This window comes from Rhea americana, unplaced genomic scaffold (assembly GCF_003343005.1).
Source record: "Rhea americana isolate MKP2758 unplaced genomic scaffold, rheAme1 scaffold_142, whole genome shotgun sequence".
Taxonomy (NCBI): Eukaryota; Metazoa; Chordata; class Aves; order Rheiformes; family Rheidae; genus Rhea; species Rhea americana.
Window position 1 is genome coordinate 2,430,307 of NW_028185506.1, and position 27,353 is coordinate 2,457,659.

At 39.3% G+C, this 27,353-nt stretch overlaps 1 protein-coding gene across 1 annotated transcript; it reads right to left on the reverse strand.

Annotated features, from left to right (window-relative positions):
• On the reverse strand, nt 1-27,274 carry LOC146599314 (ovostatin-like). The gene is made up of 35 exons (XM_085298875.1): nt 27,153-27,274; nt 26,521-26,704; nt 26,036-26,192; nt 24,528-24,580; nt 23,820-23,840; nt 22,610-22,778; nt 21,980-22,064; nt 21,091-21,202; nt 20,164-20,278; nt 19,834-19,943; nt 18,101-18,259; nt 17,505-17,732; nt 16,975-17,032; nt 16,272-16,417; nt 15,011-15,160; nt 14,293-14,463; nt 13,851-13,983; nt 13,143-13,239; nt 12,418-12,646; nt 10,970-11,093; nt 10,510-10,628; nt 10,015-10,066; nt 9,124-9,207; nt 7,117-7,293; nt 6,511-6,592; nt 5,848-6,004; nt 5,349-5,423; nt 4,118-4,283; nt 3,622-3,842; nt 2,787-3,002; nt 2,504-2,628; nt 2,058-2,148; nt 1,455-1,523; nt 422-527; nt 1-62 (listed from the first exon to the last, which is right to left on the reverse strand). Exons 1-35 carry the CDS (start codon nt 27,272-27,274, stop codon nt 1-3), a joined length of 4,425 nt encoding a protein of 1,474 aa, XP_085155001.1.
• Between the last annotated feature and the right edge of the window lie 79 nt (nt 27,275-27,353).

Consider the following 27,353-nt stretch of genomic DNA (forward strand, 5'->3'; position numbering starts at 1 on the left):
TTAGCCCATTCCTTCAACAGTCTCTTTGCAAGGTGATTTATATTCAGCAACAGCATACTCTTCTGGAAAAGAATGAAAATAATATTTCCATTATTCTGGGGACACTTCTTGTTCCTGTTCCTGGAGGTGGTTATGCACCACACAAGGTTAAGCTGGAGCTCTCTGAAATCTCCTCAGTCCTTGGACATGCATTTTCATAGCTCTCCAGCCATGACTACTTGTCATCTTGGACATGATACCAAGTTCCCTAGAATAAAATGAATCTCTGAATCTCTTCTCCTGGCACTAGCTCCAGCTCCTGAAACAGTTCAGGGGAGTGTTAGTTCCAGAAAGATTGGTCCTTGGCCTGTCTTAATGAATACAGTGTCTGTTCCTGTCCCTCTTCCTCCCACACTTTATGCTTGTGAAGTCAAAAACCTACCTGTTTCATAGTAATCATAGATCTGCACAGGAGCTGGCTTTGGGTTGGTCACTAAAAAGTCCTGCTCAACTGAGAAAGTGATTTCTTTCCTTTTCTTCTGCAAGATCTGAGAATGGAGGGACAGGGTTGTAATAAGTCTTTTCGTTCATATAACAGCCTCTAGAGCAGCTCAAAGTGGATAACCAACAGAGCATATATTTCAAACCCCACTGCTTTCTTACATAGATATGCATGATATCCATTATCTACCTGCCAAACTCAGACCAAAAACCCTGTTTAGAGAATCTGAAGAGAAAATGAAGTGGATTTACAGGTTTCTTACCCTGCTTGTGTTGCCATATTCTATGRTTATTGCACATTTTGTTGCATCAAAGCTAGAGGAAGAGAAAAAGTCACAAAGGACAAACCTTAAATCTTCCAGGACAYCTAAGAGTCAGGACAATGAAGTCTGGTATTCTAGCCCCTTCCTTTTCAGACATGAACATTATGTGCCACAGAGAAACTGAAATCAATAGGTATCACTGAGATACTGGCTTCTGTTAGTCCTGCAGGGCCACCAGCAAATGAACTCGTGATATGCAAATCTAATCCAAGGATTAGATTACAGGTTAGAGAGGTAATTTTAGATTTGAGAATGAATTAGAAGAAGAGAAGTAATTGAAATCTTTCCAGAGGAGATCAGAGTGATCCAGGTCCTGCTAGAAGGACCCCTGAGATATAGCAGAAGCCTATCAAGGGTATATACACTCAAGGAAACCACCTTCCTGGTCTTTATCAACTCTTGACTAAACAGAGAAATAATTTTGATTAATTTCTTTGTAGTAATAGGACAGGCATTAGTTTGAAGCTATTTGGGCATTTGGGATGTTACATGTAGTTTGAGGATTAAGCAAGTTTGTGAACAGAGGGCAATGCTGATAGTGAAGGAAACATGATAAATGCACTTTATAAAGTATTTCTGCTCTGTAGGTGCATCTGTTACGTGCTGCTTTCATGCTGCTTTCAGAACAAATAATCAGAGTTCAGAACTTACATTTTGAAGATAAAAGACAACATGTYTTTTCTTGTTTTCTATTTGCATCACTGTATGGTCATCAATGAGCTTTAAAACAAGGAAATGGAGACAAACTGATATATTTATAGACCATCAGAAAACAAGTGCTACCTCAGAACCTATCACTTTAGTTGTTGGATTCACCCTGTGCCTAGCTAGATATTGAGGGATAGCTGATTTTTAGAGTGTAAATGTTGCTGGATAGATAGAGGGGACTGAGCAAAAATTGTCACTTGATTTAGTGCGTATAATGAGCACTTCCCAAAATGAGATGCAATTCATTATGGAAATACTGCCCATCTCCAGTGTTGTATAGTCTGGTAATTCCAAGTCTCAGTCTCAATTGCCATCTGGCTAGGCTCTAGCTCTTATTTTTTAATACAGCAAGGTCTGTATTATGTGTTTAAAGCTCCCTACAGGGCATGCCCTCCATTCAATAATAAAGACAATACAACAATGTAAATACCTCACACAGTTCATGTTTAAATTATTCTTAATTAGGTCTCTGCTTTCATCCAGCTTTTGTATGACCAGTCATTTCTGTCTCTGGGGTGACTCATTAATCTTGCTCTTGTAGCTTACCTTATCCAGAGAAGACTTAACAGCAACAAAGCCAGAGAGCATCTTCACATCAATAATGACCATATTGGAGCTACTGCGCTTTCCTGTGTAACTAAAACAACAGAGGCCTCCATCAGTCTGGCCCATACCCAGGAAAGCCAGTGTCATTCTCTGCTCCTGGCCTCATAAGATGTGGGAAGAATGGAGTGAATCACACATACTTGCTGATTGGTTGACATGGAAGATGCTGGAGAGGCCTTCTGTACGCAGAGGGCAAGTATATGCTAACATGATCAATTACCTGGGGTATCACAAGATATTTGGGCAAATGTCATACAGACTGATATCAACAACCCTTCAGCACTGATCAGCTCATGGTTTTTGACTTTAAACAGAACTGTATACACATATCAGTCTTTCTGCATGTCTTGTCATCTGTGTAGTTGGACTTGCTGACAGCACATTACCTGCTTATGAGGAGAATATCAAAATTTTCTGGTTGATCCAATGGGCAGGAAGCATTTGCTATCTGTACTGAGAGAGAAAATCCAAAGGCCCCCTCTGGAAGGTGAATGTTGTATCTCAGTGCTGTCTGGAAGAGGAAGGAGATGAGGAAAAGACTGTCTTAAAGACTCTAGGAAATTCAAATAATTCAGAAAAATAAAGAAAAGTTGGATGGAGAATCATCAGAAACATGATTGTGCTGTATGCAGAATGTGGGACACAATGAAGAGGAGGGCAGACACTTACTTGCATAAGTACACATCCATTGCCATTCACCATTAGGTTATAATTCCCAGGGACCTCAGGAAGGGGAATCTGTTGCAGCAGGAACCTGTTCTCATTATTGACAATAAATATCTTCTCAAAGTACTTTTTGGAAGTAATCTTAACTACGTTTTGCATAACAGAATTGTAGGTGGCCTCACCATAAGCAGCAAGGGCCTGAAGAGCAATGACTGTGTCCTGAAGGAATGAAAAATAATAAAAGACTATTAGCTACTCAGTGTGCCTGACAAAGAAGAAATCAAAATTATACTTCCAATACAAAGCAAAGTCACTTCACTCTGGCTAAAAAAAGCCCTAAACTTGCGTATAATTCCAGTGTTCCCATTTGTAGGGTGCCATTTAGTTCTGGCATGCACATTTTAGGGAGGAAAAAAAATCTCTCTACTTAAAATGAAGGTCTAAGAACATCAAATCTGAGCACTATAGCACATTTCCAATTTTTTCAACTGAATATTTCTAGTGGAATATTTCTTCTCTTTTAGGCAACTGCAGAGCACTTCTTGGTCATCTAGTATCTGGGACTTGGAAACTAGGCTCATTTCCCACATGAATATCTGCACTTGTTGCTGGTCAGTTGACCAGTTGACAATTCATACTGTTGTATGAATTTCACCTTTCTAGGTGAAATTAAGAAGAGAAAAGAAAGGATCTTAGGCCCTCTTAGTCTCTGTATATATGAAACAGCAGATACAAGAGAGAAATAACACTAGGTCTGCTTAGTCACAGCCACACTGGCACACTAAGTGAGCGTCTAGATTCCTAGAAATAATGGGAGAGATGAAGAGTGCTATTGCACCTGGGTAGAAGAGAAACCTCCATAGGGATTCTGTTGTCTGATGATCCATTGCACAATCTCTGAGGCTTTTGTGAGGTCCTCTTGATTCCGGTTGGGTTTGTAAAGCAATGCCAACAGCACGTAACTGGTGATCTCAACTTCAGCTGATGAAGCATGATCAAGGAAGGAGGGGGATTTTTCTGATGATGATSTCCCCTCCTGCTCCCAGTGCATTGAGCCACCTAATGAACACAAGAAGAGAGTGATAAGGAACCAGAATGGATTACAGGTGTCACTACTTTATGCTGCTCCATAGATGTACTGTGTCCTTGGATCTTTCTCACAAATACTACAGAGCAACAGATGTGCTGTAAATTCACCCCACAAATTATCTGGGGACATCTGATAGTTGATGCATGTGCCTATATTTTCAATTTTGTCAAGGTTAGACCGCGTGCTATCATAAGATTTATTCCCTCTCACTACTTCCYAAATACCCTAAATGACTGAAACTCACCAAGTTTCTTTGCTGATTTCTGTAATTCTCTGAGGAAAGATTCACATTTTTCCATCTTGCTAGCTAAGCAGAAAGCATAGGCCATGAGTGCTTGAGTGTAAACATCACTGATATTCTTCTCAGATGCAATCTCCAGGCAAAAAAAGGAATTTCGGACTACAGGATTCTATAAAGAAAAAAGTATATGGATCTGAATTGAGTACAGTTGTTTTCATCTGACCAAACATTTCTTTTATTTGAAACTGTTCTTTATCCTGTAACCACCATAGCAATGAAAATGGGACCTTTAGTTCATATAGTAAGTAGGAGAGAGTATATAGAATTCTTAAGGGAAGGATTTAAGACTGAAACATAATACAAATCAAGTAGCTTTTCAATGTGTTCTTGAAGATTTTAATATATAAATAGAACACTCCCCTTTTTATTTTGAAACTATTTCCTTCTGGTTGCCTCTATAATAACAATTCATATTATTCAAATCCTATGCTTTACAGTCAAGAGTCTGTTGTCTGATGAACAAATCCAACTTCATGGAGCAGATTCTATCCTCAGTGACTCTAGTGTAACTTCAGTTACTTCTATGAAGATGTACCATCTTAACACCAAATGAAAGAACTTCAGCCAATGAGTCTGAGACCACAATATGACTCCATGTCCTCACTAATACACTGTCTAATCAGGAACGTCCTCAAAAATATGACAAATTGAATACAAGAAAACTCATACTAAAGTCTAACATCCTAGCTTTACTCTGCTTTGTACCAGTCACTTTAAAAAAAAAGGAAATATTTGCTTTTCACTCGGCTGGATCTCCTTTTCCCAAGAGGGCTATGTAGTTCCCCTGGAAACTTTATGGATCTACCTACAATACTTTTTACCTTCATAAGTGAACCATGTTTGAGTATAAGCTGTAGTGCATTAGGCTATTACCTTTTTTTAAGTGGAAGTTAAGAGACACTTAATATCCTGCACCTCCCAAGCAGAAGATCAGATCTCACTGAGATCTATAGAATTGCTGCCTGCATACTAGTGGTTGAAGGTAGGTATTGAGATATCACAGCAACATATTTTGTGCAAGGTCCCCTGGGAGTGCTCTCTCTCTCTCTCTCTCTCTCTCTCTCTCTCTCTCTCTCTCTCTCTCTGCAGTACCTAGACAATTTTTAGGAGACACTAGAGCCAAGCCAACAACAGAGGACCAATTCCAGCTGAACAGCAGTAGTGAAAATCTTACCGAGCTGAAGTGCCCAGCTTCTAGCATCGCAATAGTGATGTAGGCTGAAAGCGAGAGTTCATCATCTACTCCTCCCTGAAAAGGTCATGGAGAGAGGAATAATCAGTGAATGACATGAGTGAGAAGCCTTTAAATATGAATTACAGTCTCCCAGACTGAAGAGTGTGGCCAGCTCTGGAGGTAGCCCAAGAAGAAGGAGAGCACACACGTAACTGGGCTAGCTCTTAAACTAAGAGAAGGTCATTGCTATCACCTCAAAAAGCATTACTCCCTCAAGTTTACAGTTCTCTAATACTCTCATTTGTGCTTATGAGATGTTAAATACCATGTGGGGAAGCTGACTGAGTTGAAAATAGTCTGTGTAAACTGTGGAGAGCTAGCCCTTGGCAAAGGACAGGAATTTGGAGAAAAGTATAATATTTAGCAGAATTTAGCAGATAGGAGAACATCTTCTCAATTATGAGAAGATAAACTTGACCAAGAAGTAATTGTCTACCACCTTCAAGGCATTGTTGAAGAGTGTCCCAACACTTCGRAAGCAGCCATTTGGCTTCTGTTTGCTTGCCAGCCACATCAGAGTTTGAGCCTGGACGTTGGCATCAATATAGATGAAGTGATTAGCTTGTGCAAATGATTTGTACACAAAGGCAGTGAGCCTGCAAGGGAAACATGAAGCTGTGACCTGAGCACTGGAGCAAAGAGCAGGAAAAAAAAAATCAACCCTTCTGCTTGTGCTAGACACAAGTCTGAAGAGTTATGACCAACTTGTTGCTGACTTGTTTTGTCCACATGTGCTCCTTCAGGAGAGGGTAGCAAAAGCCAGGTAACTGCTATTCCTTAATAGTAGTTACCTGGGACCCAGGAAAGAAGCCCAGCACACTCTGGATCTGATCCTGGCTACAAAGCACTGCAGTGTATTGTGTTTCACTTCTACAGGAAACAGGTGGAGTGGCAATTGAAAAAACAACAGCCTTTAGGGATCATTTCCTTCTGCACACAGCCACCACAGGGGGCAGAGAGTCTTGTTCTTTGTTCATGGTTAACAGTCCTAGTCCTTGCCACCTCTGTACATTTGATTTAGCCAATAAAGATATCTTTTACCTGCAGCATGTGAATTGAATGCAAGTTCATCTCTGAGCCATTTCTACTCCCAGTCACTTACCAGGTGTTCCCTTCTTTATCTTTGGTGCCAAAGATGCTGTAGGACCCATCCAGATGTTTGTATGACAGCTGTTTCTGATATCCTGCAAGTACACGCAACAGGAATTGTTCTCTTTCTAAGTTTCGAGAGAAAGTCCTATTCTGTTTGCTATCAGATATATTGGGAACCATAGTGGGAAATAAGAAAAGGTAACATACATCTACAAAGCAGTGAAAGCCTTACTGCAGCCCTGAGTGAGCTTATACATAGTCATGGAACATCTTGTCCTGCAGAAATGCTAAGACTAAGAATAGGCAAAGCTGCATCATTTCTGTGCTCTACCTAAGCTAATAGGATCAGGTTAGGTGCTCTGTCTGCATGGAGGAGGAGGAAGGGAGTTAAAGTCAGAACCTCAAAGCAAACATGACAACTGAGCCTAGGAAAAACAGGAAGAGGAAAGACAGAATATAAAGCAAAGTTAGTAAATGTCATAATCAAGGCATTTCCTTGGGTTGTTGTGCTGTGCTACAGTGGCAGAGCTTTTAGGATAGCTATGCTACTGTTTCTGCTCACCAGGCCTCGGTGGGGATTTTAGTACACAGTATAAGGGAAGGACTGTACTCTCACCATTTACTAAGTATCCAATGGCCTTGGATTTGACCTCCTCATTTAGTTGATCTGTTTTGTTCAGATAGTCCAGGACATAGATGTTGGGTGCAAACAGGACCATGTTCTGCTCCCCACAGCCAAATGGCATCTGAAGGAGTTGTTGCACATTCTGCATGGCAGTGCCCATGATGTCACCTGGGAAACAGGAGATGCCAGGGGAGATTAGCACAACTCACTGAAATAAACAGTAATTTCAGGGTCACTGAAATAAACAGTAATTTCAGTTCAATATGCAGAGTTCTAGATGGTCCTGGCTGGGCTTGCAAGCCTCTAGGGTACCACACAGCTTTCTAACAAACCTGAAATTCTCAATACTGAGTGATTTGTTCTGTTCTRCTTTACAGTCAACAAAGAAATCCCTTCCCCAACTCTTATCAGACCAAATTGCCCACACCAGAAATACTAGCTATTGCAGTGCCACGTCAAGCAGATACCTCTTATTAGAAATGAAAACAAGAACTGCCAGGAAATTCTTCTTCTTATATGTATGTTGGAGGGGAGGGAGGATTAACAGACCAGAGATACTGCAGAATTAACATCTAATGCTGAACAGAAACTTTTGTTATGTAGATGTGTCACAAACCATCTCTAAATTGTTATTCTTAAGAAAGGAAGTAAATACAGATCCAGCAAGGGATTTTTGAGATGACCAGAAAACACAAACATATCAAAGCAAAGATTTTGTTACATATGAGTAATGTAATCATCCCAGGTCCTATCTACTAAAAAACTGAAAAGATTTCACTAACAGCTCTGATTTGCAGGTGGATGAATGGAAGACAATCTTACTGGTATGAGTCTGGTTGAGGCCATAAATCAAAAATGTGATATTTCTGAGCAAAGCATTCAAATACTAATAAACTTAAACAGAAAATTGAAGGATGTCACCAATATTTAGAAATTTTATTTCTCTGATGTAGCAAAGAACAGTGCTGAGCAGGACAACAATCAGTCTCTGCTCAAAAATTCTGTGTTCCAAGAGTGAATCACATCTTGAATCCCAGCAAAGCTTTTATTCTTCATTTTCACATTTTCTTTCTTTTTGTTACAGAATCACAGAATGGTTGAGGTTGGAAGGGACCTCTGGAGATCATCTAGTCCAACCTCCCTACTCAGGCAGGGTCACCTAAAGCATGTTAGACAGGATTACATCCAGGCGGGCCTTGAATATCTCCAGGAAAGAAGACTCCACAACCTCTCTGGGCAACCTGTTCCAGGGCTCGGCCACTCTAACAGCAAGGAAAGAAATTCCTCCTCATATTCAGGCGGAACTTCCTGTGGTTCAGGTTATGCCTGTTGCCTTGTTCCTGTCACTTGGCACCACTGAAAAGAGTCCAGCCTCATCCTCTTAACATTCTCTGTTAACATATTTGTAATGTTGATAAGATCCCCCTGTCTTCTCTTCCCCAAGCTAAACAGGCCCAGCTCTCACAGCCATTCCTCACAGGCCACGTGCTCCAGCCCTCTGATCATCTTTGTAGCCCTGCGCTGGACTCTCTCCAGTAGCTCCATGGCTCTCTTAGACTGGGGAGCCCAGRACTGGACACAGTACTCGAGATGAGGCCTCAGCAGGGCTGAGTAGAGGGGCAGGATCACTTCCCTTGACCTGCTGTCAGCACTCTTCCCAATGCACCCCAGGATACTATTGGCCTTCCTGGCCACAAGGGCAAACTGCTGGCTCATAGACAACTTGTCATTCACCAGCACTCCCAGGTCCTTCTCTGCAGAGCTGCTTTCCAGAAGGTCAGTCTCCAGCTTGTACTGGTGCCTAGGGTTATTTCTCCCTCGGTGCAGGACTCTGCACTTGCCCTTGTTGAATCTCATACAGTTCCTCTCCACCCAACTCTCCAGCCTGTCCAGGTCTCTCTGAATGGCAGCACAACCCTCTGGTGTATCAGCCACTCTTCACAGCTTGGTACCATCATCAAACCAAAAACTTTATATTTTTATTATTTTTATATTTACCTACAACAGAAAATGAGGCACTGAGTGATCCTTTCACCACATTTGTAGGTAGATCTAGAGCAACATCATGAGAAACTATATCATCTGTAGAAAAAAATATTGAGGATATCGTGGTCATTCATATAGGAACATTGATCATAGCAGCAAAATGCTTCTGGTAGATATTGCACAATGAAAAGGTACACAGAAGAGATAGTAGTAGACAGAAACCCACAAATGCCACCAAGAACATAGCTGTCAGGAGAGGCATAGGAAAACCAAATTAGTGAAAAACAGTCCAAATAGTGCAGTAACTGTCATTGAGCAATGGAAACCAATTGAACAGGGTGCTCACTGTTTCTAGTGCTCATGAACGCTGAAGAGCTTTTCAGTGAGACATTGGGGAGATCTGATTGGTGAGGTTCAGGGCTGCCCTTATGCCTGTTCCAGGCAGGAGTTCCAGGAAACTTTGGAAAACATTTGCAATCAGCACCAAGACGGCATAGACGGATACATCTGTATTTACTTTCCCATCTGCACTAGAAGTAGAAAGATGCAAGTAACAATTATCTTTGGAAGTCAGGACACCAATCAAAATGAGTGTATGYAGACCAAAATAAATTCTGTGCAGGAAGATCATCTCTCTTAGATACCTTCACAGCAGCCTTCCTTCAATATCTGAGCACCTCTGACTGCAGCACAGATACTGAGTGACACGCACCAGATCATATGCCAAATTTGTAGCAAGGAATTGATCTGCAAGCACTCACACTCGTACTAGTTGCCATTTGCACAGTGACCTGGGTGCCTCAGGGAAAAAAGAGATACAGCATGAATAAGCACTGCAGGAAAGAGTGCAAACCTTCCTTTCAGATGCTCTCAGAACCTAAGTATGTAAGTATTCTGCCTTACCTTTTGTGCAGATAAGGGAGTTTTGAGTCTGTTCCCTTCTGATGCCTTCAGGCTGGATGATGATGGGAAAAAGAGACACATACAGCAGATGAGAAGAAAGCATGCAGAAGTAAATAATGCAGTGCCAGAAGCATCAGCCTCCAACTCTACCCCTTCCACATTATAAGAAGGCTGGATTCAAACAGTAGTTCACAAATTACTTGATGTACCAATGGGGAGTTCCCATCAAATGGAGTCCCTCAGTTCCAGTTTCTTCCCTGCAGGAGGAAGATGTGCATTTACGAACACCCACAKATCCTCATGGAAGAAGACATCAGATGGGAAAGGACTTGCTTTTAGTTTGAACAGATAGATGCTGTCTCAGCTAGATGGAGATCAAGTCAAACCAGGAGTTCTTTAGGGAAGCAACTTTCACTTGCTTTTGATACTTTTGCTGCATTATTATTTCTTCATGGATGGGAATAAAGGGAAAACAGGAAGAGCTGTCAACAGTACCTCCACCAACAATGTTCTGATCTGAGTGTCCCTGTAGTCAATACTGATGTTCCTGGCTGCTTTATCTCCACAAGCTGCATCATCCTTAGTCTCTGTGGTAATTCTGAGTAACACTTCACCTTAAATGGTAGAGGAAAAGGAGAAAAAAGTGACCTTTTTTCCTACAGAATGATGGTCAAACTAAGTGGTTTCATCAGATAATGAATCTCCACAGATACTGAATAGTATAACATAGTGAATAGTCAGTGACTGTAGGTGAGATATAGGAGAAAGAGAACAGATCTCTATAAAGGGGAACAATAACTGCACTGCAATTCTACAGAAGCTCTTTGGCCAAGAGAGCTGAAAYAGTGGTAGACCAGGTTCTGAAGGCTGAAAGGAGATTCAGCTTTCAGGTGAGGTATAAATTGATTAGCATCAACCTCAGGACAGAAAACTGGGTAGACTCACAAGCACTTACCAATTTCTTTAGGGAAAACATTCCAAACATAAGTCTTTCTTTGTTTAGCACATAYACATACATCTTCCTCTGGGGAGATGAGTTTGTGTTCATAGTCAAGGGAATCTGACAGCAAAACATCAACCTGGGAATAGAAAGAAAAATGGGATGAGATGAAGATTCTACACCACAGGGAAATCTTGCTTTATTGTTATGAGGAAGTGAGATCTCTGCTTATGCCCGATGTTAAAGGTGTAGAGTAGAATTAAGGCCTGGGATGTTGCTGCTATTATACGAATCATCCATCAGAGGAAACCATAACAGTGTTATCTTTTCCCTGTATTGGCATTCTCAGCGTTAAATATCCCTTGCATGCATACGSTTCCTGATCAGGGTATTAAGTTATGTTCAGCTGACTTGCTGCTAATGGCTTTGAACTGACTTGCAAAAGAAAACATTGTCTAGTGTTTTGTTTTGTTATTATAGGAATTCTTGAAAAATGAGGTTAAGAAATGAAAGCATCAACAACGGAGATTTTTTTCTAGAATATTTACCCTAGGCCTTTTAGGTCAAATTATTAAMAAAAAGTTTGGGAAAATGTTTCTAAATTATGTCTTGATTTTTCTTCCTTTGATGGTGATCTCCTCGTGGGACAAGAGAGATGATTTTCAGCATTCAAATGAAGCAAACAAAATCTAGATTCTCTACCTCTTTTATTTTTATTTATTTWTTTTTTTTGAGAATTCCTAGATACAATATAAAAGGGGGGAGGAAAACAGTCAAACAGAAAAGGTCTGCTTTTCTTTCTTCAAGTAACATTTATGCTGTGTATAAGCTTCCTCAATACTGAGGTGCCATGCACCTATGGTTTGGAGGCATTTTTTTCTGGAGAGTAGTAAATACTGAGAGTATGCTCTCCCAGAATATGGGAGMAAAAGGGAATCTCTAGCTGAACAGACACTCTCTAGGAGAAGTACTGAGGCTTTTCTGCTCCCTATTTTGATACTTTYGGGGGCTTTTGCCAGAGAGAAATAGGGATTATCTGTTCTCCACTTCTTGCTTTTTCTCTGTTTTTTTCTCTTTGGAAGGCACAAGTCCTTCAGTTCTTCATATCTTCATTCATATCTCTAAAGACCCCACCAAAACCATTGATGGCTTACAGGACTGTGAGGAGAGAATGATATGCTTTGTAAAACAATTATTTCCTTCTTCTATGGACCTCTGGAGAAGCTTGCTTGTGCATCAAGCCTAGATATATTTCAGACAGATCTCCCTGTGCTTGATAGCAGCTTAGGAGAAAAAAACCAATCAGGATAATCTCTCATCAGATAGACAGAGTAATTCACCAATCAAGAGCAAAGACATCTTTGATCATGTACACCAGTTGTTTTGCTGTTTTTTCAGATTGCAAGGGCTATAACTTCTTTAGAGATGGAGTGGGGACTAAAAATGTGAACCTAAATACATACTTTCGTGCAGTGGTTGAGGTAGCTGAAGACATTGGCTCTAAGTAGGAAATCTTCTCCCCGGATGATAGAGTATGGCAAAGTCAAGTCCACAAAGAAAGGCTGGAAGGCAGTTACTGTGGCAGGCACAGAGATACCAAATCCAACCAAGTCTTCCACACAGAATGCACTAGCCTTCCATTCAGTGATTGTGTCAGGGACGGTGTATGAGATACTTGCTTTTCCAGTAGAGCTGTTTGGAATGGGTAGAGAATGGGTTTGGAAAAGAGAAGCTTCATATAGTCAGTTTTCAGTACAGACAACACTGTCTTTATCAGCACTGCTCTCACTTTGTTTGTAGAAATCCCACATCCAAGTCCCCAGAACTCATCACCCAAATCATCAAAGGAAAGGTCCTTTGAAAATACTTCTGCCCATCATTTCCCTGAGTTTGGCAAAAAACCTTGGAATTCATATTTTGAAGACCAGAGGAGTTCCTGTTTTTAAGAAAGAAGTCTGACTCAACGATCCACACCTTGTGGGAAAAGTTCTCTTTGGAAAAAGAGTAATTTTGTCATGGAAAAGGGGAGGGCAAGAGGTTAGGTGATGATTGAAGCAGCCATGCCTTCAAGGCCTTTATTATCACCTTGTAAGACCTCAGAGGACATGTTTAGTAACTCTTAAAGAAAGAGGAAAAAAAGAAAAAAAAAAAGAAAAAAAGAAAGAAAAGAAAAAGAAACAGTACTCACTTAATTAGGACTGTATCCCAAATCCAAGTTTCAGGAAAGAATTCTCGAATAGTTTCATGTAYGAGTCTCTTCCCACGTTCCTCTCTAGCAACTTCAACTGCAAAGCGATAATGGGAAGTTAGATCAAACCTGCTTTACACAGCGAAGACTCTCAGGAAAGACAGATTTTAATATGCCTGGGTAAGTATGAAGGATAATTAGTGTTTACCCAGCTTTTTCTGCTTGAAACTGTCAATATTTGCATACAGGTACTAATGTCACTAATAGATCTCTGAGGTAGGTATAACTTGATATCACAGACAAAGAAAATGATACTGGGGTTGCCTTTGGCTTTTAGGGCTGTGTGCCAGCTGCACTGTCACAATTCTCTACAAACAGRCTATGGTCAGAAAGGAATCAGTGACAACAGTGCCAATTTTGTGCGATACTCCTGGTTGCCAACACTTCCTAGCATGGAACTGAACATGAATCAAAGATTTAGACCTGAAAAGCTTCTTTTGGCATTGGCCGTTACCCTTAGCTGTCTCATTTTGTGCCAGACCAGAATTCAAGAGAGAGAGAGAGAAAAAAGATTTTAATACCACTGAATGATATTAATGAGTACTATCCATGTTACCTTTCCTTTTCACGGAAGTATCTGTTCACTTAAGGAGAAAAATGCAGTTTTTCTATTCCCTATATTAAAGTCTTTTCTGTACCCTGTATTACCTGGTGATTTGACATGGTGTGTAGAAGCTGTGAATCCCACATTCAAGAAATATGACGGAGGTCTTATATTTTCACTAGCACACACAACTGGTTGCCAAATCCTTGAGTTCGTAAAAAATTTCATGCCCATATCCTGTAAAAAACACATCATGGTATCAGCCACAAATATAATGTAGTATAGATTCATTCTGCTCTTCTCTCTTTCTCATTATTTTCTTTCTCCCATAGAGAAGCCCAGCACAGAATAGTCTATTTAGAAACCTATGGGATTTTTGCACATGCTGGAAAATCACAATATGCAAAGGAGTCAACTGAGAATGAATATCCACACAAAGAGTTTGTCACATATGAGTTTTACTGACAGTGCCATTTGCAGAAAGAGTTGGAATTTCATCAATGGAATCTCATTGCAAAAGATTTAAGTAACTTGTAGGACATTTACCCTGAGGAGCTGAGAGACATCTGGGCCTAATCCAGACATTACAGGTGTGTAATACAAGCCTTTGTGAAAGATGCTGTCAGAYGAGACACATGGGTGTTGGGGGTCATCTTCTAGGTTGAGCCCGTTGAAGATGTAGCCTTGTAAATCTTGCAGGGGATGCAAGCTGTACACCTGTGAGAGCAAAGAACAAATAAAACCAGTCTGTGGTCACATAACTGTGATTATACAGTCATGTGCTGGCCATTACTAGAGCTGAGATGCTGACCTGTTTGAAATCATACTCTTTTCTGACATAACATAAGGATAATGGGATTGCTACCTGAAGAATATATGTGGGTTTCTTTTCCTTCTTTGGATTCTTACTCTTTATGGAATATCTTTTCTTATTCTTGGCCTTTCTGGGTATATAATATCCAGGATAGAGCTCATGCCTGTATGGAGCTGTGGTATTTACTAGAATGCTCACACTTGTTGACTTGTGATCATCTGCTGAAGCATCCAGAATGATTGTGTGAATCCCACAAGAAAGCAAACTTCTGTCTGCCAAGAAACAAGAGCTATGTATTGCACATAACAGATAGATAGTGAATGACCATCAGGTGCAAAAAGCAGAAGAAGAAAGCACGGTCTTACAATCAYAAATGGAGAGATACTGTAATAGAGGAGAAGGAAGCAGTGTTGCAGTAGAAGTAGAAGATACATTCTTTGGGTAGCTTACGGTTTCAGCAGACAGCTCTGTCTCAGACTTCAGGAGCAGAATGCTCTGATCCACAGCCCTCAGAGCACAGAAGGAGTTGGCAGCAGCTTCAATGACTAAGCTGACATTGTAAGCTGAGAGTATCTGCTTTTCAGAGAATTGCAACTGGACCTAAAATTGAACAAAGACTTGCTGGTATGGCTAATCCCAACTGCTCAGGGCTACTTGTTATGAGTGTGTGAATGGGAGGACAAGAAGAAGAGCAGAAGGCTCTTTTGTTAAATTAAAGTACAGAACATCTGACTTGGCAGGGATGTCTAGTCTCCAATGTCTCTGCTATAATGATAACTTAGAGGTTGAAGACATATAGAGACTTCTACATTGTGATAACTTAAATGAAGATTACTTCAAGTGATTTAAAATAAAGTGTGATTCTGTTGCTGTTTTTATCAAATCAAATCTTATTATGGCACTGATGACACGTAATATGCACTACAGTGAGCAAATCATACTTTCACTAGGTCCATGACAGACCTGAGGAAATACAAAACAAATTCTGCTTTGAATCTACTCAGAGTAAAATCTATTTCAAATTTGTACTGCAGAAGAAGGAAAAGGTAGAGGAGGAGACCACATCAGTAAATRGAAACATTTAGTTTAATCCAATTGTTTTGTTTTCTCCATATGTTTCATTTCGTATTTGGATATCCTTTACCTTTTAAGAACTGAAGATCAGAAAAAATATTAAAGGTAATATCTCATTTCGATTTGAGAAATCAAATATTTTAATTGAAAAAAATGTAAATAGAACTTTAAAAAAACCCAAGATTTTAATTTTTGCATTCTTTTCTATGTATGTTTTGTTGTGATAAACCAAAATTGCATTTTGCAGCAAATAAGCTATGTGCTGTAAGAAATTAGATTACACAGTGAAGTAAGGTAAGAATAAAGTGTGTTTATTACATTAAAGAACAGACACTCCAAACCAAATAGGACACTAACGTGGTTAAGGAAAGCAGGCATAGTTTGGGTGTAGTGAGGTTTCTTGAAAAAGTATTTTTTAATGTTAAAAGAGGGTTTACCCTTTGGAAATAAGGCCAGGCAGATGCAGTGGTAGGGGAAAGATACAAGGCCAAGGGAAAAAGAGGGAATGAAGAGAGTAATAGTGAGAGAAGTAGCCAGAAAGAAGAAATAAGACTGGAAATCTGTTGTGGATGTTTGAGCAAAGAATTTGCATTTATTTGATAGCAGGTAATACTAGCTGTATCTTAGTGCTTCTCACCTTGTTTTTGAAGCACTTCTCAACTGGAAATCTGACACTATCTGCTACCAGCTCCTTTGCAGGGTGTAAACTATATACTAGCAACCGAAGGGCTGGAGCCATTTTCTGTTCGACCACAAGTGGAATGGTGAAAGTGCCATTTTGATCTGTCAGTAAAAGGAAAGAGACTAATAAACATAGAAACCCCAAAATCTACTGTTACAGTAGCCATCCTAGGCTGACATATAGATGACCAGTCAGTGGAGCAATTTGTACTTGGATAATAAACTGAAGAACCCTAGAGTGATATGGAGTTACCTGGAGGTGACACATTGATTCAGACAAAAATACCTCAGATTTATTGTGGGTTTGAACACGTGTCCAGGTTCAGACAGCTTCCCAAACCAGACACTCTACTTTCCCACCCACTGTCCTTTATGGAGATCTTTACAGGACATTGCTCCTTGACTAGTATCAACTGATTCCTTCTTTGCTTCTATATTTAGGCTGTTGGACTTAACCCGACGGTATAGTGGCCTTACTGGCAGTGCTATACATGTTCATATACACATTCAAGGATGGAGAGAGAAAAAGCCCTCCCAATATCTGCTATGTACATCCAAGAAGTTTTGTCTTGGTCCCTAGTTCACTCATCCCTCCTCCCCCTGGTCTTTTTTTTTTTTTTTTTTTTTTTTTAATGTAGAACTATACACAGTTTACTTACCAGCTCTAATATTAACTTTAATTTCCCCAGTAAGGACTATCTTGCCTTTTGCCATGCCCTGTGCAGAGAACAACAACATATTTCTGGGTTGGTGAATGTTAGGGGGAGAAAATTGTCACTTTCAGTGACAAATCCAGTTCAAGAGGCAATATGTACATTGGGGTGGCTTCAAATGCTTAATCACTGTTCACACTGTTCAAAAAGCAGCAGAAAAAGGAAGAGATCAAGTATCAGGCAGGCACAAAATACTATAAAGAGCTGCTTGAAGAAAAGGGATAAGAAACCTTGCAGGTGACATTATGAAAATGATTCTTTACTGTGAAATGGAGCAACATGGCCAGAAGTGGATATGATTTTATTTGTGCAAGCAGCTTTACCAAGCCACCTTAGTGTTGATCAAGGATGTATTGGGCTGGCTGGTAATCAAAAGGCTAGAGGAGCAGTGACTGCCATAATTTTTGTGAATGAATTGTCAGAGAGATCCCCAGTCAAGCTCTTTCAGTAAAGCGATATAACAACCTCACGCTCACCACATAATAGAAGTTCATGATGTTGATACTCTTGTATTCTTCTGTATTCAAGACATAGTGCACAGTGATCATCCTYTTCTGCCCACAGCTCAGATCTTTCCATAATGGCTCAATCCTCACAAAACTGTTAGTCCAGGAGTAGAAGCGTTGCACAGAGAAAGATGCATCTGGGTAGGAAGGCTCTATCCAGCCTTCAGAATGGCACTGGTCACTGGTTTTATATGTTGCCTGACCAAGACAGGGAACAAGGAAGAAAAACAAAACAAAATCTCACTAAGGAATGGCAAAGTATTGTCACAAACTGACATCGGAATGATCAGTTCACAAAATTCACAAATCTAAGCATTGCATCTAAATCCGAACAGGTAAGGAAGAAGTAGCATAATGCTCTTGCAGCCTTGGAGCAAATCATTGCATTGAAACAACTCAGATATTTTCCTCAGTTCTTTCATGGCATATATGAGAGCTCTGGAACATGAAATAAGTCAGTGAAATCAAAATTTTTTTTTATTAGAACTCAAACTTCATCCCATCTTTGGGGGGTTCAGTTTGAGATCAGCCCTTTCTCTCCTTATTCAATGTTGTTTTGTACTTACTTTTAGACTGATCTCAGGATCAAACATTTCAGACGTGTCAATGCTAAAATCAACGATGCCATTAACATCAGTGGTGAAGTTGTGTGTGTTCTTGTTATTCACAAATAGTTGAACAACCTCACTGGAAATAGGAGAGTTGTCTTTGTCTACCAGCTTAATCTGTAGGAAAAGAGAATGCCAGACATACTCAGCTTTCTGAGCTGTACTCATGTTTTGCACACCTTTGCTCTTTACACTGCAAAGCTACTTTTTTCTTCCCCCTTCCAAGCAATACTTAAAAATTAAAATGCCTTAATTTGTGGCAGCTTGTAGGAGATTTGGAATAGGAGTTTCCTCAGATATTGCATCATTCATGACATCCTTTTGTAGAACAAAAACTACTTGTTTCTCATCTCTTTTCTTCCCACTCCCTTCTCAATACACATTCTAGTTTAAGGATACACTTCCTGTCCTCTCTTTTTTTCCTTTCTTGGTCTTTAGAGTCTCCTGCTGGTACTTTTCATGCCTGAAGACCTTTTATCCAGATCTTTGCTTTGACAGCTTTTATGATTATATCTCTACTATCTGYGCTATTTATGTGTTAAATTAACAARTAAGAAATACAGGAACCATTAGGTAAATTCTAAGCTGCTAGAACTAAACACCTATTTTGAGCTTTTCCAGAAAAGATAGCAGAAGTAACAGCATATTAAATACAGACTTAAGAGGCTGACTATCTTACTGTCTATAAACAGCATGGAGACAAGTTACCTCTGGAAAAAAAAATAAAAGTCATGTAGATGGATATTGACATTAGTGGGACTGAATGCACCTGAAGTGAAGGTCTGTAGAATAAGCCAGCAGCAGACAGGAGCAAATAGATAGTGCTTCACTGTGGAGAACTGTGAACGAAATGTGACTGGGACAGCACGGGGACTGGGATCTGCTGCCTTTGGAGGAAGTGTGGGTATCAGTGGCTCCATGGTAACAGTTCTCTTGATTCAATCCCCAAGCCTTTTTCTTCACACAGAAGCAAAGAAACTGCCTAAACTTATTGACAATGTCCCATCTCTGAGATGTGACATCCCAGTCTTCTACTAAGTGTCTTCTATCATATATAAACTCCGGTATATGTGAGAATGTTTGCATGTTTTGTGGAAGTTCACTGTGGCACTGTGGCCCTGGGAGCCCATTGACCTCTCTTCTGCAGTAAGAGGTGGTAAGGTGTACAGCCATCTGAAGAGCGGGTGTGAGACATCTTACAGAGGGGAAGAAATCCTTAAAAGAGAATTGATTTCCCTGCTTCGGTGCTACTGGTAAGATGTCCCCCTTTTCTCTTCCTCATTGAAAAAATGTGAATTGAATTAACCTTCTCCATTAAAYCATTGACAAATAGTTATGCTGAATTTGTCATTAAACACCATCTCTGTTCAGTCATCTGTATCAAGGATATCATTGCCATTTCTGAAAGAAGAGCAATGAGTTAAATGAAGTTGAAAATACAAATAAGAAAAATGCTAATTAATAGTTTTTTGATTCAAAATATTCACAGATTCAAAATGGAAAAGGCACAGAATAAGTTTATACTTCTCAGAATTCGGAATTACTAATAGGTCAACCAATACGAAAAGAGAGAAATTTTAGGAGAAAAAAAAAAGTTTCTCAAACAGTCCCCTAGATGTTTCTGTCACTGTCATCATATGATCTCTCTTCAATCATCTTTAGCACAAGGTGCACTCTATCTCCTTGCTTACCTGTCCAAAGTAAGGAATTCCTCTTCTGTAGTGGCGATCCATGTTCTCAAAYTGTATACTGCTCATCACCCGAGTTATGGAAACAGACCGAGTAGCAGTAAGTTGGAGGCCTGCAGGCATATAAAAATATGCCCAGAGTCAGGAAAAGATGTACTTCATCTTGCCTATAGCTTCAATAGAATCAGTGTTTGCCTGAAGGTGTGCTTGTAAAAATGGGTCTTCTTTTTTCAGGAAGAGATCCTTGTGCTTAGCAGGCAGAGACTGAATGGCTCTTATTCTCTTCTTTGCCCATACCACTGTTGCTATTTCTAACTACTTAGAAGGGATTACCTGTTCCTTTCTCTGTGACAGTGGCTTTCACATCAAGATTCCTCACGTAACCAATGCGGTTTAGCTCAAAGATGTTGGTACTGAAAACCTGGGAGAGGCAGCCCTTTGACTCCAACTAGAAAGGGAAGAAAACAAATGCCGGTAGCAAGGTTCACAGCTTACAAAGGATACTGGCAATATATTCAATTCTGCTTTAGTGAGATCTTTTGTTGTTAAAGCATTCAGTGTTTGGAAGTCCATTCCAGTTCTGTTTGCTCTGCCTCAGGAAAGGTCCTGAGGGCTAACATTGACAGGCAGTGATAGAGAGCAGGTTGCACAGAGTGGAAGACTTCATCTTTCAAGTGAGCTCTGAGGAAATCTACTCCCATCTGCTTCTGAGTGAGGGAAACTCTTGCAGACAATCGCCTTCCTGTTCCTGTCAGAGAAAACTTGACTGTGCCTGGGAGATTACTGATGCATGCAATACAGTTGTGCATGCATCCCATGTTCTCCTTTCTTCCCATTGTTATGTTAGAATTTCTTAGTCTACAGGTATGGAAATACAGTGCTGCATCCTGTACTGTATGAACATGGCAATGTTTAACTAAATAGCTAATTAACCTGTGAGTCAAGATATTTCTGTATGTCTGTATCTTCTTTAATTTGGAAATAGTTCCTAAAAGATGCCAGGTCTTCCACAGCAGAATGAACACTTTTCAGATGGGAAGCTGAGACATGAAAAAAGAACACGTCAGCCCCCTTCAGGCTTGAAAGAAAATAAAGAAGAAAATCTGTGTGTCCTGAGTTTCTGGATAGTGATCAGAGCAATAAACAAATAGAATGAAGTGAAGCATCAGGGAAAGAAAGAAAAGTGCAGTTAGAAAAGAGAGAGAAGAGAGAACTCAGGAGAGGGTAAGCACAGAGAGAAGTAATCATTATGTATCATACGTCTTTGGTAAATGATTGACAAACTGGGCTTTTCTTGCACCGTCCATATGAATTGAAATCTCTGCATGTGCTGAGATGGACCTTCCCCTCAACAGGTTGGCCATAGGTGTACCTAGTGAAAGAGGAAATAGGCCCATGAACTGATGCTTGAAAAATCGGCTTAAGCAAACTTAGGCAGGGATAGACCCAGGATGAGCATTGACCTGGGAAGTCAGAGACTGGAGTAGTTTCACTGCCTTTTTCCTTACTCTCTTTCTATTGCAGAACAGTAATATAACTTGGAAAGTGAAATATTGAGGAGTTTTATTTCACCTCTAAGCCCACGAAACAAAACCACCACTTAAGCCTCAAAACAAATATATCTATAAACATGATGGCTAGACATGTCTATCAAACAAATTTTGACTATTCTCTCTACTCTGTAGCTTAACGTGAGTCCTGGACTCACTGAAATCAAAGTAAAACTAACATATGTTAGAGGATCACAATTTTAGTGCTGGATTCTAAATTACAAGATCTTGGTATAAGAATAACCAAGCTCCTTCTGCAAGACTAAGGCTATCGGAATAGTAAAGCCATCTGGAACAGTGCTAGAATTTAACASTAATCTGCTGCATAAAGGTTTCCTTCTCCTGTGGGTTACTGGGAAAGGACAYCTTTTTCTATAGCTGGGGACCCCTCAAAAATTTGGGAAATCCAGCAAACACCAATGTGAAAAAAATATTCAGAAAATACAATGAGATGTGAGAAAACAGAAGTTGATGGAAGTTCCAAACAGTAAGGCAATCCTGACCAAACTCTTCTCTCTCCAAGCCCTTTCTGTTTCCCTGTCTTTGGGAATTTCTTGCTCTTCAACATATTTCCTRATCATTCTGTATCTGGTACTTACACTCCGCAGACTTTCACTATGAAATCAGTATCCATGACTGTAAGGCTGTCTGGTGCAGTGACAATAACATCAAATTTTGGCAACACTAGGATGAAGAAAAAAGAAAAGAAAACCATCAACACATTGACAGGCTGCAGGCCCTCCCAGTATGAAAGAGAAAAGGATATATCATCAGCATTAGTCACAGATGGAGTGAGAGCTCTCAGAACTGAGGTGTCAAAATGATCGAGAAAATACCTTCATCCATGAAGGTTCATGATGATTAAAAGCTCCATTTAACTAGATCAACAACTCTCTGGAGGGAAGTCWGGGGCTTCTGAGATTAATTCTGAAATATTTAGATGTCTTGCAGAGGTGTGACCAAAGAAATTTGTGGACATGAGAGACGGTTAGTTTGTCACAGTGAATTTTTCATTCAGCTTGCTGATTTGTTACACATTTTTTTTCCCTAGCTGAATCTGTATGAAATGGTTAATTTATCTTCTTTGGCCTTTTACTCTTTTTCTCTAGCTGTTAATATCAATAATTTAAGGAAGGTGTTTGAAGTATTAGCAATAAAAAAGATTGAATGRTAGGGTCTTATCTCTAGCAATGTTTCTACTCTGAATAAAAACAGCRGATGACATTTACCATATTCCTCCACAAGGAACGAGTGATTTGTTTTATCTCCAGATTTCTTTGCTATCATAATTTTGTAGTTTCCCAGGATAGGCTCTTCAGCTAATGGGAATTCAATCTGGACGATGTTCACCTCTGATGTCACATTTTGCCACTGAAAGATCCTGTTTCCCCTTGGATCCTGAAATAAAAAGAATATAGGCTCACAGTTTATTTCCCTTGGAATTTTTTTGCTAGTAACATACAAAACCAGAAACAAAGAAGTAAACAGAGCAAGTTGCTTTAATTGTTTGGGAAAGTTGTTTATTGCGTATGCTTTGAGCTAAATTACACAACTGTAATCCTATACATACTACTATATTTTTGTCTGTTGATTTCAGATTTAGCCATCCTCTTTCATCCCAGAAACAACTCTCAATGACCAGAAAAAGTTGCACTATATTGTCCTTCCCCAATCTTTAGTATATGTATCTAGTAAAAGGAGGAGAGAAAGAAAATTCCTTCTTCTTTGTGCTTCCCTTCAGATCAGCTTATTCTACACAAATCTTTTCCCTTAACAGTCCATTTTTTTCCAGCTCCAAAATGGAGGAAGAAAACATTTTTTCTACATTCGGTGGGGTGTTATTTGCCTCTGATTTTATTTCATGCTAGATTGGTTAAACAAAACTCATTCACACTGTTGAACTGTTTAGAGCACTGACTGCAAAAGATGCAGATAAGCTCCAAATAATTATATTTCTCTAAAAAAATGCAAAAAAGTGACTTAACTTCACTATATAACATCAAGTCTTGCAGAAACAATACCTAGATTTGGACTACTATTTCTGTTTTTTAAAAAACACCACAAAGTGCCATGTAAATGCTAACATAGCTAGCAATTGTATCCCTTGCCTCTATTTGTTCATAATCTTCAGCAGCCTTGAATTATGAAAAGATACACACCAAAACAAGGTGAACAAACCGAAGGARGTGGAGGAAAGTCAAAGATATGCATGAATGTATGCACAGTCATACATTCATGACTGTGATGAATRTAGTTATCTTTTCCATGCCAGTAAAGCTCAGACAGCATTCTTGAATTCTATGGCGTTACTGTTAATCTTTGCAAGTTATTCAGGAACAGAGTTTGTCTGTGTGTGTAAATACACAAACTGATGTTAGCACATGTGCTCTAGATTTTATCTTTATAGGTACAATACATTACAAAGAGAAAATCTCTTACCTGAATTGTAATCAAGGGGTACTGAAAAAGTAAAAAAAAAAAAAAAAAAAAAAAAAAAAAAAAAAAAAAAAAAAAAAAAAAAAAAAAAAAAAAAANAAAAAAAAAAAAAGAAAAAAAAGAAAAAGAAAAAAAAAAGAAAGAAAAGAGAGAGAGAGAGAAGAGATTAGGTGTTTGCACAAATACAAGTAAATTTCTAAGTTTCTTTCAGAATTATAAGAACTGAATAAAAAGAATAATTACCAGTATAATATAATATAATATAATATAATACCAGTTATAAAAGAACTTCATCTGTTACTATAGCTAGGTTGAATACTTGAATAATAAGACTTCAAAAAGGGAACGGATGAAATGAGAATTCTGGAGCAGATTCTGACCATATTGAACTTAGTGCAAGCCAGGAGCATTTGAATAAATAGAGTTGCAGGGATGTAAATGAGCTATGATCTGAGTTTCTTTGATCTATATATCTTCATTCTGCTTATTTAGCACCAGCTTTTTGCTCTTTTCAGCATTACAATTGAAGGAGAGGAGGGTCACCTAGAGCTCATTACACAGGATCACATCCAGGCGGGTTTTGAATATCTCCAGATAAGGAGACTCCAAAGCCTCTCTGGTCAACCTGTTCCAGTGCTCTGTCACTCTCAATAAGTTAAAAAATGGAAGGAGTAACTTGCAAAATCTGCTTTCTGCTTTCTTTTCACTCACCATCTCCTGAACAGGTTTAAAATTGAAATCCAGAGCAACAACACGAAACATCACTGGAAAGACAAGGAGCAAGATGTCAGTATTAGCTGGAGTTTGTTTGGCTGAACGTGTTTTCATTTCATCAGTACTTGCAGTTTCACTGGATCTTCTAACACTCTTCCTTGCGGAAGATGCAAGTGATAAACTTTGAGCACAGAAGAATCCTATATTGAGTGACATGTACTGAGTTCTTAGGCTCTTTCATGAAAGTTTGCTTAGCATCAGAAAGAGGGTATGACTTGATTAATAAGGACTGCAGTGCAATCAGGTTGTCTCATGTGACAATCATAGACAATCATARTTCTTTCAAAGGCTGTCTGAATGCTCTGTGTAAATTTTTTTCCTCTTTATTTCCCCTCTTTACAATAGGGTTTATTACTTTGAAGATATGAAAGTTCCAAATATTACTGGAGCTGGAGTGCCAGTTTTCTCTAATGAAGTGTAATTCTTGTTAGTTCATTTTTTTCTCATCTTGAACTAGTTTTTTTCCCTTACTTTTATTTTATTTAYAAAAGAAAAATTGAAAGGAGAATTATGAATTACAGCACAATGAAGAATAGGAAAACATGATTCAAAAATGTCCTTTTCAGAATTTAATTTAATATACTGCGCTCCCCACCTTAAAACCAATTTGACAATTAATCAAGACATGTTTGTGAGACTCCTTAGGTGAACTTGCCACCAAATTCTGATTGGAAATCTTTCCTTTGTGCTATGTATTAAGATAAAACTCATTCTCAAATTAAAATATGCCTGATCCAGGCAAACTGCTATGTTTTTTGGCTGCCCTCCTGTTTTTTCCTACAGGATTCCAGTTGTGTCTAGAAATCTGAAAGCCTAGCAGTAAACTAAGGAGCATATCTGAATAAACAGTTCTTTATATACATGTAGGTCTGTTCTACAGTCAGATAAAAGATATAGATAGTGGAATGGCGTAAGTGTCCAACCCTCACAGGAAAAATATCCATGAAAGTATACGGTTTGAAAACCTCAGAACTCAGAGGATAAATAGCACAGATTTGTCTTTAAAGAAGTTTTATTTCATTTTTAAATCGTGGATATGACTCTTATTCTTTAGACTGTCTTTGATGCTGACTGGTATCACAGTCAGGAGACTGTGGGAGCATTGTTTTATACCAGGTGTGTAAGCAGTAATCTAATCACTTCTTTTCACTTGCTTGGCCTGTCATCAGTAACGAGATAGTGGCAGTAAAAGTTTCCCTCTTCCTTCATCYGGGAAGAAGAGACAAAGAAAATGAATAGGCCCTGGAATGACATTCTCTGGCCATCCTAAAAGTGTCTCTCTSATCTCCACAGCAAACACTCACATACATTTTAACAGAAACTCTTAAGAAATTGAATCCAGTCTAGGCTATCGTGGTTCAACCTGAAGAACACCTAAAAAAGAAATTCCATCTGAAGAAATTGCTTCCTAAAGAAAATACTATTAAGTAAAACTTGCTATTCACCACTCTGTCCTGGTTTGTAGATGGGTTTGTCCGTCTGCACAAAAACAATGCTCTCCATGTTCCAAATCATCACTGATCGTCGCTCTTCCAGGCTGACTGTGGTGCCATTGGCAAAGAAGGAAATGAAAGCTAACAGGTCAGAAGTGGCAGGAGGAATCTGTGAGGAAACAAAAAAGTAAAGGAGATGTTGCTAGTCTTGAAGTCATTAGCTCAAGAACCAATTGGACAGCTCAATTTATAGCCTTGTTCTTACAATTCTACTACCTATTAAAAATCTCTACTTATCTCTCCCTGCATCTCTCTCATTTSCTTCTGTTTTCCTTCAGTGTGTCTTAATCCTTTCATTGCTTGTCCTCTATTTTGCTCCCTGGTCTATATTCTTTGCTCCTCCCTACCTTCCTCATATTCATCTGACATCAGGTATTCCAACATGTGCTTYCTCTGTTATGACTTTTCCATTGGGACATAAACAAAAATTAATTTACCGTGAAGTTGAAGCACTGTAAGCCATTGCTTCCCATCAAGGTCTTCTCAAAAATAGTAGTGTTAACAGCACCATATTCTAGGATGACTCTTACAGATATCGTTTGATTGAGGTTGAGGAACTGCAAGCAAACCTGACTTGGAGAGTTGTTCTGGAGGACAGCAGGCACCATCAGGACATACTGCCTGTGAGATCCAAACAGCACATTGATCACATTATAGAGATTAGAAAAGCAGCCTCATCAGCAAGAAACAAATGGAAAACTTTCATGGTTTACATTCCATTGCTCAGTTTGATTAGATCAAAACATAGAATCCACACAGCTCTGCCACTGCCCCCCAGTTCTGTCCTTTAGCCCATTACCTGAGTTGTGGACTCACCTGCTATTACTGTTGCTATTGCCTTTTTCTGAACATCACCTTCTAAGGAAATTCTGCAATAGGCAGAAGGTCTATTTGGTATTAAGTGAGAACCACTCACTTGCCACCCACATCCCARTTTAACTTAGCTCTTCAGATATAAAAGGTGAGTTATAGCAAAATTTAGTATTTCAAGTGAAAACAGTGACACCAGTTAGCACTATCTTTAAACCCTTACAGTGAATACTATTAGCAATAATTTGCTAGTTCTTACAGCTCAGGTTCCTTTGCAGCTGTTATATGCAGGAGGAAAACAGCCAAAAGAAACTTTAGCCACATTTTTCTCCCAGGAAGACAGAAGGAAGAGATGATTTTTTTTCCCAAGAAACACTGCATTGCCTGCTAGTTTAACAGCCCTGCAACATTTCTCACTAAGAGCTCCAGAGAAAAGGAATCTGCTCTTCAACTCCTCCCT